This window comes from Triticum dicoccoides, chromosome 5B (assembly GCF_002162155.2).
Source record: "Triticum dicoccoides isolate Atlit2015 ecotype Zavitan chromosome 5B, WEW_v2.0, whole genome shotgun sequence".
Taxonomy (NCBI): domain Eukaryota; kingdom Viridiplantae; phylum Streptophyta; class Magnoliopsida; order Poales; family Poaceae; genus Triticum; species Triticum dicoccoides.
In genome coordinates this window covers 554,439,711-554,451,308 of record NC_041389.1, presented here as the reverse complement: position 1 = coordinate 554,451,308, position 11,598 = coordinate 554,439,711, and the positions used below count along the sequence as shown (strand labels likewise).

The window sequence follows — 11,598 nt, the reverse complement described above, 5'->3', positions numbered from 1 at the left end:
TTTCAAGCAGGAGCACTGTATTGGAAACCTTACCGGCTATGTTCGGTACAGCCTGCCCTCTGACATTGATTGTACCATCATCACAAACAAGCCTCTTGCGAACACCCCTTGCATCTCCTTCCCTATCCCCCACCTCCCCATATGATGTGTCCATATCCTCCATACCATGGTAGCTCACACCCGCATCGCTACCTCGCCCAACACCTGTTATGCCTCCTCTATCCCCTCTCCCTCCGTCTCCACTTCTACCTCACCGGGAGGGGCCATTGAAATCCCCACTCCCCCTTCCTACACCTGACCTGCCACCTCCTCCTCTACCTCCTCTTGCACCACCTCCCATCGGTTCATTCGACCAATGCAGCCAATCACCCCATTCACAAGTAGTCGGATCATGAATACCGTCACCACACTCCTCCACCACATGGCCCATGCAGCCACAATAAAAACATAAGTCCGGCAACTTCTCATAGCTAACCGGGTATTTCTTCCTCTCCTTGAGCGTGATGGGCACAAATCTCACCAACCGCATATTAACATTGTCAAAAACACGCACCCGGAGATGACTTGAGGGATTAATTCTCCCCTCATTCACAATTACAGTAAACGGTGGACTTCTAACTTTTTTTGCCACTTTCTCATCAAGCTCTTTCTTTCTCGTCAGACCATCCGGCAGCCCCTTAATTCTTGCCCACAAAGGATACATATCAAGTGCATATTCAGCTACATTTGTAAACCCATCATATTCCACCATAACCACTGGGTCTCTGCGAAATTGCCACGGGCCTCCTTCCATCACCCGCTTCCAGTCGCCAAGGCAGTGGAATTGTGCTAGGAATAGATTCGGCCCCTTGATGTTGAAGGTCACCCCTTGTGCACAAGCCCATGCGTTTCTCATGGAGTTCAGTAGGGCGGCATGGCTGAAAGGCCTCAGAGTATGAACCCTAAACAGCGCCAACCAACACACATCCCTAATCAGATCATCCACCTCCCCTGATAAATCCAAATCTTATTCCTCCTCACCATGTAAATTCATGCCCTCGAAGGCATCTTCTAGGGTTGGGTCTGGGCCATGGCGATCCCAACCCTCGGCGCTTCCTTCCTCCAGATCGGGTTCATCCCTGTTCGCCTGCTCTCCCTCCGATCCCACACCACCCCTGTTCGCGCCCATACCATTGCCCGATCCTCCCTCTTCCCTCCCCACTTCTCCCGATTGCATCTTCTTCGCCACTTCCTTCGACCCCTCCGTTACAGTTGGAACCTCCATGCAAAACTAGCCCCGAGCGGCGCCCCGTAGGTCTCCCCACACGCGCGAGGTTCGGGTAGGAACCGGCGGCCGATCAATGTGGACTCCGGCAATGTCGTCGGAGGACAGGGTTTTATCAAGTTGCACCATAGTTTTTCTATCTAGTTGCACCGTAATTCTATCTATCTATGCTTAGGAACTATGTAAAATATCTTTATATCCTTTTTTATCTATGCTATGAACTATGTATCTTTTTTATCTATGAACAAAAATATAAAAAAAAAATGTTTGTGCGAGAGCGCGCGCTGCATTTTAGCGCGCCTACTGGAGCTACGTGCTCGTGCTGCAGTTTAGCGTGGCTGCTGGAGCTAGCGCTGCGCGCCGCGCCAAACCTGACGATGAGCGCGTCGTAAACCAGATTTTAGTGTGCCGCGCGTTTGGTGCCTGTTGGAGATGCTCTTAAGTAGAGGCGAGAATAAAACGGCCGAGAGGTTGAAAACAGTCATCCAACTGTTCATTTTGCATCCAACGGATGGGATATTAAAAAAGAAACTTTTCATTTTGCATCCAACGGTTGAGATATTCAACGAACGACTGTTCTTTCCCCCGGAACCTGAGGTATAGGCGGTCCTTTCGTTTTTCACCATCTTCAACAACCACGGCTGGCCGGCCCTCGTCGACGGCACGTGGGGGCGACACCGTCAATATATAGCACGGCCGTGCGAGCGGTCGATCCAGCGGTTAAATAAACCGTTTGGCTACGTACCTCTTGCATTTTCGTTCACGGTCGTCCGAGGAATTCATTCAGGTGAGACTGGAAAAGATTACTATATTCGGTCGGTCTCGTACACGTCGAGTTGAACGACTTGGACAGTTGAAACCATTAAAAAACACATACTAATTGGGAGTTTGACAGAACGAGTGGATTGCCGTTCCGGTCGTGCCTACATGCATCAAGCGTCAGTGTGTGCGCGCCCGCCGTTAAGCATACGTGTGTATGCGTGCCTGCACAGGGGTGTTTTGTGTGTGTGTGTGTTTTGTCTCTGTGTGTGTGTTTTCTTTCAAAAACGAATGGAGTTGAACGCTTGAAACCATGCATGAATTAGAAACACATATAGAGAGTACGTTGAGCAGAATGGACGTGGTTAGCTCGAGGCACCAATCTTGCTGAGAGCATGATTAATAATGCAGCCAACAGTCGACTATAAAAAGTTGTCATGCACCTAGAGTCAACCTAATAATTGGCTTTTACAGGGAAATATCTGGTGCTACGGCCGTTGATATGAGATCGAATGGACAGCATCACGTGATGTGGACCAAAGTGTCATTTCAGGAATGTTTGGAGGGTTTTCCGCAAAGCATTTATACATGATTTGTCTTTTTTGTTTTTCATTGTGTATTTCGAATTTTGATTTGAAACTTTTAGGGGTTGTACATTCATGTGATGCTAACATCCACAATTTTTTTTTGGAATTTTCTAAAACATTTAAATATGCATTTTCAAAATTGGGAGCACCTAATGTGAGGTGTGCTCCCGTAGCACCAGATATTCAACCGGCTTGTATAATAGTAAGTTTTAAATATGTACTACTTCAATAGTAGATGGCCCACGTTACAATCTTACAAACTGTCTTGGGTCTCGTGCTATAGCACGCTCTTATGTTATAGCCTGCTTTTTCTCTCTCTCCTATTCTCTCTCATTCAACTTAGTAAAGATATAAATTTTAGTCCTTATAGCCTGCTTATGTCGAATAATCGCGAGTGGACATTGCGGCCACGCGATGCCGAAATCCACACCGCATGTTGCCATGTGATTCATGCAACTCGAATATTTATGGCCGGTATAACGTCTCCCACCATCCGTATATCATTTGGTATAGCCCACATATTTGCACCTGACATCTACGGGAGAGGGCCCGCAGGGCAGGCCCGGGCATTGAATTCAGGCGCGTGTCCATCAGTCCCAATGGCTAGCTGCACCATGCTCCTCACGGCCTTTTTTAAGTTCCAGCTTGCTTGTCAATGCTGCCACTTCCCAGTAGTACCTCAGCATTAAGTTCCGCGTTGGGGACATATGATTTCACATTTGCATCGGTCTATGGCCATGTTTCACTTCTTCAACATAATCAAGCATGGTTGAGGAACATTTTCAATTTTCATCCTCGGCATTGTGAACCTGCTCCTCATGGCCATGATCTTCATGAACAAACTCTGAAGATGCTCTCTTATGTGATGGGATTGCTGTAGTTTCCATGTGTATTTGTTTTCCTGTGTGGTATATGTGTATTTGCGAGCACATGCTGGCCTATCAATAATACAACTCCAACGGTTGTGTGCATGGAGCATTAACGCAAGTCGTGATACAGTTTTACTCTACTCGCGAGATACCGTACAAAACAAATGAAAATACACCAACATGCAGGGACGTCATTAATACCACACCGCGTGTGCACCACACCCAACCATCGGCAATAATTCAGCAATGGACAGCCAGCATTATGGCAAATTAAACATCCGTGCGCTCATCAATTACACCCAGCTGCCCCTGTACCCCATGATGGCACCCAGCAAGGGAGAGATGAGGCTGGTCATAGTGGGAGTAACATAGGTAGTAACATAGATGCCACATAAGCAAAATTGATGATGTGGCAAGTAGTTAATGAGGAGAGAGGCAAATAGAGTAACATAATATGTTACCATCACATAGCGGTTTCCAATGCATAATGAGTCTACAAAGTAATAAATGAAGGCAACTATGTTACCACATCTATGACACTACCCACTATGAAGGTAGTAACATAGACTAGTAACATATGTATGTTACTAGTCTAAGTTACTCTCCACTATGACCAGCCTGATTGCAGGTGGGCATGTTGCTTTGTAGAGAAATAAAACAAGGATAACAGATCACGCAGGGATTTCCAGCCTTCAAGGGGCTACCCCATGTGCGTAGAACCCATCTCCTCTTCCGTCTTTGTTTCTCCACGTGGAGCTTGGAGAAGATGAACAGTACGAGCCTCTAGCGCGCGTGCTTAATGATGTGTGCCTAGCGTCGAAGAGCAGTTATGCCATCTCCAAAATAGTGACGTGGGCGCTAGCAAACAAGCCTGTATCCATACGAACATAAATGCCGTCTGGTCCACTGCCGGGTGTATAGCACCACGTATTCGCGAATGCTGGCGATTAATGTGTTAGGTATTGGAAAGGGACTATAATAAGTAGCAATCGCGATGGGCGCACGGACGAACGAGATTCCAGCATCGTGTAGCCGCATGTCTCAAAAATGCGCGTCCGCTTATGTCACCCTATTTTACTCGCTCTGATCTTAACAGCCATGTGTGGTGTTTCAGCGTTTTTTTTTTTGAGAAAGAGGTGTTTCAGCGTTTGTGTGTGGCGATGCCGCGCCTCCCAGCACGGGGCTAGTGCCCTCTAGCAGGCCTGTCGATAAGGCAGAGGCCAAGTGGGCCGACTGCACAGGGCCTTCGATTTTTTGGGGCCCCTGAATCACTAGAAACATACAAAGCCTGGTGGCCCGATCAGGTTATCTGATCAGCACATGGCTCGCCTGTTGCCCATCTCGCAGTACTCGCAGCCGCCTCGCCTGATCACATGTTACGACTAGGATTCCGTCCACAGATCTGAGCGCTTGTGCTGCTCGCCCTCCCGTCGTCGTCCTCGTCTAGTTCTCCTCCTATCTCACTGGTCGTCGCTGGACGCCATGGATGGTGCATGCTAGTTGGCTAATTACCTCAAGCATCCCCACGTGAATGTCCGAGGCCTAATTTTTTCAGATCTGGCTCGATTTGCTTCAAATAATAGGGTTCTGAATTTTGATTCTTGGATATAGAAACTGGGAACAACTCTGCATCTTCTGATCCAAAAATCAAGGTGGGTACTCCTTAACAATCATACATATGCAGATACGCTATTTGTCCTCAAAATTTCGGTACAGAAAATGATCACATTGATAGTTAATAAGCTGAGCATTAGCCATTGTACTTCGGCCTGATTGATAAATAACAAATTCTTTTATGCTTCACAGTCAAAAGTTTAAACTTCACCTGGATTGCAAGAACTATTTTTGGAGATAGCTACTCGGTCATCTAAAATTTTGACATAGTTTCTCATTCAAATTTAAAGGTACGGTCTGATTTTACTTTCTTATATCGTAATAAATGATAAGCTTATAACTCATGCATGTATTGTTTGAATTATAGTTTTTGTTTTGCTTTTAGGTTAGTTTTTATTACATGTATTGTATCACCTTTACTCTATTAGGATCAATTTATGATAAATTCAAAATATTACACCGAATTGCTAAATGAGAGTATGTTTTAGTTATATAGAATTTTCAAAATTTAGGGCCACATTTCGCCTTTCACCCTGGGCCACCAAATTCCTGGAGACGGCCCTGCCCACTAGTTTTTTCTTTTTGCAAACAACCCTCTACCTTATATTTAACAATGAACGGAATGTGTACATGTGTCGGATCATAATTTTTGATACTATCATAGTATTATTTTCCTTTGTTGGGTGCATAGTGGTCGTGTACTTTCATGCTCAAGGAAGGATTTGTGCATAGTGGTCGTGTACTTTCATGCTCAAGGAAGGAAGGTGGGCGCCCGGGCCGTACGTGATCCATGTGTGCGGGAAACAAATGCATACGGTCGTACGACCGAGGATAAGATACACTTGTGTTTTGTTTTCTTTCTCAAAATTGACGCGTAACTAAAGAAACTTATCATGTCATGGGAACTTCTTATCAGTGCCACGGGAACTTCAAAGCAATATAAACGTGATATGAATATATGATCTCATATGTGCCTTTTTATATTCGTTAAACAAAACAAACGGTGAGTACTGGCTCTTTGTCTTTTTCTCATCACAAATTTGTTGCGAATTCGCCCTCTTTTTTCATTGGAATTGTGGTGGATCTGCTTTGATCCGGTCTTTGTTGGTCTATATTCGTGTGTCTTTATGTTGAATCCATTTGATCTACGTTTCTTTTCATTGGTGACAGTTGCTGCTCTGGTGCGCTAGTTTTATGAGACCTTAGCACGACGACTTCCTAACTGTTTACCACAACAAGTTTTGTCTGCCTTCGGCAAGCGAGGGGCGATGGTAGAGACACGTTTTTGTCTCACTTTAATGCTTATAGTCGTCGCTAGGTGGTCTATAGATCTGGATGTGATTTTTATTATTTATGTTGTTTGTTACTTTAAAAGAAGAAGAAGAAGAAGAAGAATCGTGTAATAACCCTGATGGGTAAATTACCACACACAATCGGTTCCACTTCCACACACGTCACGGTTTAAGCTTGAATTTCGTTACCACCCGCGTGGTAGCTACCAGGAATATGAAGAGAGTGAGACGCCCATTTCTCCCGCGCGCACACTATAAATAAGCAGCAACCCGCCCCGCCGCTCCACACAAACACACCCACCATTCTTCCTCCTAGCTTGCTTCCATCTCTCGTTGTCTGCTCAAGCGCAGACCAGATCGGATCAGCTCAGATCACCCATCGATCCTCCAACACGTGAGGAATCAATTCAGTACTGAATACTGATCCATCCATCGACCGGCCATGGACAGCTTGCCGAAGCGCGACGCCAACCACGTGCCGCTGAGCCCGGTCACCTTCCTGCCACGGGCAGCGGCCGTGTACGCCGACCGCACCTCCGTCGTCTGCGGTGGCACCGCCTTCACCTGGCGCCAGACGCACCACCGCTGCGTCCGCCTGTCCGCTGCGCTGCAGGCGCTCGGCGTCGCCAGGAACGACGTCGTCTCCGTGCTCGCGCCCAACACCCCCGCACTATACGAGATGCACTTCGCGGTGCCCATGGCTGGGGGCGTGATCAACGCCATCAACACCCGCCTCGACGCCGCCGGCGTCGCCGCCATTCTTCGCCACGCCGCCCCCAAGCTCATGTTCGTCGACTACCAGTACATCCGTGTCGCCACCGACGCGTTCAAGGGTGTCGCCTCGTCGTCCCTGCCGCTGCTGGTGGTCATCGACGACATCGACGCGCCTACGGGGGCGCGTGTTGGGGAGCTGGAGTACGAGGGCCTGGTTGCGCGCGGCGACCCGGCCAGGCACCCGCCGCGCGAGGTGGTGGACGAGTGGGACGCCGTCGCGCTCAACTACACCTCCGGCACCACGTCGGCTCCCAAGGGCGTCGTGTACAGCCATCGGGGAGCCTACCTCAGCACGGTCGGGCTGCTGCTGCAGTGGGGCGTGGGCCACGAGCCGGTCTACCTCTGGTCGCTCCCCATGTTCCACTGCAACGGCTGGACCTTCACGTGGGGCGTGGCAGCGCGTGGTGGCGCCAACGTCTGCGTCCGCGCGCCGACGGCGGACGCCATGTACTCCGCCATCGTCGACCACGGCGTCACTCACATGTGCGTCGCGCCCGTGCTCTTCAACGTCCTCCTCGACGCCCACCGTGACCCGCTGCCCCGCGCCGTCGAGGTGCTCACGGGCGGCGCGCCGCCTCCCGCCGCGCTGCTCGAGCGCGTCGAGCGCCTCGGGTTCCATGTCACGCACGCCTACGGCATGACCGAAGCGACCGGCCCGGCCATGGTCTGCGAGTGGCGGGAGCGGTGGGACGCGCTGCCAGCGCCGGAGCGTGCTGCGCTCAAGGCGCGGCAGGGCGTGAGCGCGATCTCCCTCGCCGGGGCCGACGTCAAGAACCTCAAGACCATGGCGAGCGTGCCCCGGGACGGCACCACGCTCGGCGAGATCGTGCTGCGCGGGAGCAGCGTGATGAAGGGGTACTACAAGAACCCGGAGGCCACGGACGCGGCGTTCCGCGACGGGTGGTTCCTGACGGGCGACGTGGGCGTGGTGCACCCGGACGGGTACGTGGAGATCAAGGACCGGTCCAAGGACGTGATCATCTCCGGCGGCGAGAACATCAGCAGCGTGGAGGTGGAGGCGGCGCTGTACGGCCACCCGGCGGTGCAGGAGGCGGCGGTGGTCGCCATGCCGCACCCACACTGGGGCGAGACGCCGTGCGCCTTCGTCGCGCTGAAGAAGGAGTTCGACTCCGGCGCCGGCGAGGTGAGCGAGGAGGAGCTGGTGGCCTTCTGCCGGAGTAAGATGGCGCACTTCATGGTGCCGAGGAAGGTGGTGTTCGTCCACGAGCTGCCCAAGAACGCCACGGGCAAGGTGCAGAAGCTCGCGCTGCGCGAGAGGGCGCGCGGGCTCAGGCCCAGAGATTCCGACAAGAAGAAGCCCGACCCCACCCGGCCCGCCACGATGACCGCATTGTCCAGACTTTGACTTCTTGGCTGCTGACGTGGCCTGAAGTAACAGCGCTCGGCCTCCCGTGAATAAGTAAACTGAAGATAATATGTTGGTTCTCTTTTTTTAGCAAATATGTTGGTTATTTATTAATTTTGAGCCAAGTATGTTGGTTGTTTTGGGTGGGTAATTAAACAAAAAAATGCCTGAAAAGGCATTGTGTGATTGAACTTTTGGATGGTGTGGCGATTTTCACCGTAGCTCTGCTCACCGTAGATCTAATCAAGAAGTCCCAATGTCCCATGTACACGATTTCTCCCTGAGAATTGAGGGCGAAAAGAAAACAATCATGGAGCTAACCAGTTCTCTTTACTTCAGAACAATATTTGTTGCTAATTTCGAAAAAAGGTTATTTGCTGCTAATTAAAATTCACGAAGGCTACACCAAGGAAGTGAACCCTCCCATGCCTTTGGGTAAGAGCATCTTCAGCCGTTCGCCCCCTGGAGGCTAGAAATAGCGCCGCCTAGGGGCGCGCCGGCGAAAATTCAGCAGGGAGCGACACGCTCTGGGCCGGCCCATTAGCGGTTAGCCTAGCACAGGTTTTCTCCGGTTCTGGGAACGGAGAAAACCTTCTAGAAGGTTCCCTTAACCATTTTTTTTCTTTTTCCTGTTTTTTTTGTCTAGTTTTCATTTCGTTTTTTCTTTCTGTTTCTTTTTTTATTTTTGTTTCGATTTTTATTTTTTTTGTTTCTTTCTTTCTTTTTGTTTATTTTTTTGAAAATTTCAAATTTTGTTCAGATTTTCAAAAAATGTTCCACTTAACAAAATTTGTTCAGAATTTAAAAAATGTTCACACTACAAAAAATGTGCAGGAATTTTAAAAAATCCTGTTATAAATTGTTTACAAATTCAAATTTTGTTCAGATTTTCAAAAAATGTTCCTATTAACAAAATTTATTCAGAATTTAAAAAAATGTTCACATTTCAAAAAATGTGCAAGCATTTCAAAAGTAATCTTCCTGTTATAAATCGTTCACAAATTTAAATTTTGTTCAGATTTTCAAAAAATGTTCCTCTTAACAAAATTTGTTCAGAATTAAAAAAATGTACACATTTGAGAAAATGTGCAGGAAATTTCAAAAAAAAAATCTTCCTGTTATAAAATTTTCACAAATTCAAAAAATGTACAGGAATTCCAAAAATGTTCCTATTTTTTAAAAAAATTCAAAAATTCCAAAAAAAAGTTCACGTTCTGTTAAAAATTGTTGAAAATTCAAAAAGTGTTCATGATCCCAAAATCTGGTTAGAAATTTTTGAAATGTTTGTGGTTCCAATTTTTTGTTTGGAATTTGATGAAAAGTTCCATTTTTGCACTTTTTGTTAATAAATTCAAAAAATGTTCGTAGTTATTAATTTTTATTCAAATTTCATGAAATGTTTCTTTTTATTTATTTGTTAAAAAAATTAAAAAATGTTGGAAGTTTGTAATTTGTTCAGAATTTCATAATTTGTATATGTATTGAAAAAATGTTTCTTTTGGCAAAAATTGTTTGCACATTTTCAAAGTATACACTTTAAAGAAGTATGCTTAAAAAACTATGAATGAAAATTCTAGTTAGCGACATTAACTGATTGAAATTCGCTGCAGTTGAGCAACCCAGTTCTACGCTAACACTAATTCTTTAGACTTTGCGCTGCGTTTAAAACGTCAAAACATGTGTGGAATGGCTGTGCGGCCGCGATGACAACCCGGTGGTCTCATGTTCGAATCCTGGCTTCGCACCGTCGCTGCCTTTTGCTATCTTTTTTTGTCTTGCGGTAAAGCTTGATGGGCCGGCCCACTCGTGCTGTCTCCCCCAGGCCCCGATTTCGGCGCAAATTGGCGCACTTTCAGCCTGCTTTCGGTCCAAATTGGCCCATATCCGACGTACTTGGCACAAATTCTACATAAGCTATTTGTAATCACATAGTTCATCACAGAAAATCAATACAAATCGAATAGTTCAACAACTAATAAAAACTCATATTTCATCACACATTGAGCTAGGCGTTGCCCTTGTGCCTCCATAGGTGCTCCACCAGATCTTGCTGCAGCTGTTGATGCACCAGTGGGTCTCGGATCTCCTGACGCATATTGAGAAAGGTAGTCCAGGTTGCCGGTAGTTGGTGATCAACTTGGGAAAGAGGACCCTGCCTGTAATATGATTCAGTGTCAAACACTGGCTCTTCCTGCATGCTCTCAGTGATCATGTTGTGCAAGATGACACAGCAAGTCATGACCTCCCACATTTAATCTTTCGACCAGGTCTGAGCAAGGTACCGGACAACAGCAAATCGAGCTTGGAGCATACCAAATGCCCGCTCGACATCCTTCCTGGAAGACTCCTGGCACTTGGAAAAGTAGGAGTTCTTGCCTCCTAGCACAGGGTTTGAGATAGTCTTCACAGATGTGGACCATCTCGCATAGGTGCCATCTTGCTAGGTAGCATCCCTTATTGTAGTGGCGCCCATTGACCTCGAAGTTCATCGGAGGAGCATGACCTTCAACAAGCTTGGCAAAGACAGGGGAGCACTGCAGTACGTTGATGTCATTGTGAGTTCTTGACATACCAAAGAAGGAGTGCCGAATCCAGAGGTCGTGTGTGACCACTGCGTCAAGTACGACACTGCAACCGCCTTTGGCGCCTTTGTACATCCCCTACCAAGCAAATGGATAGTTTTTCCATTTCCAATGCATGAGTCGATGCTTCCAAGCATCCCATGAAATCCTCTTGCCGCATTCTGTGCTAGGATCCGAGCAGTGTCTTCAGCATTGAGTGATCGTAAGTATTGAGGTCAAAATACTGCCACAACTGCCCTGTAGAACTTGTACACACACTCAATTGTGGTGTACTCGGACATGCGTCCATAGTCATTCGTTGAATCACCGGGAGCTCCGTATGCAAGCATCCTCATAGCTGTCGTCAACTTTCTGGAGTGAGGTGAATCCAAGAGTGCCGGTGCAATCCTTCTTGCACTTGAAGTAGCTGTCGAACTCACGGGTGGAGTTCACAATCCCGAGGAAGAGCTTTTGGCCCATCCGATAACGACGTCGAAATACTTTGTCACTGT

General features: G+C 47.6%; 1 protein-coding gene across 1 annotated transcript; it reads left to right on the top strand.

The window, feature by feature from the left end:
• Nucleotides 1-6,702: 6,702 nt before the first annotated feature.
• Nucleotides 6,703-8,667, top strand: LOC119306125 (benzoate--CoA ligase, peroxisomal-like). The gene has a single exon (XM_037582444.1). It carries the CDS (start codon nucleotides 6,828-6,830, stop codon nucleotides 8,523-8,525), a length of 1,698 nt encoding a protein of 565 aa, XP_037438341.1. The 5' UTR covers nucleotides 6,703-6,827; the 3' UTR covers nucleotides 8,526-8,667.
• Nucleotides 8,668-11,598: the final 2,931 nt, after the last annotated feature.

Excerpts from the sequence above, each read along its gene's own strand:
- LOC119306125 (XM_037582444.1), top strand. The coding sequence starts at position 6,828 with ATGGACAGCTTGCCGAAGCGCGACGCCAACCACGTGCCGCTGAGCCCG.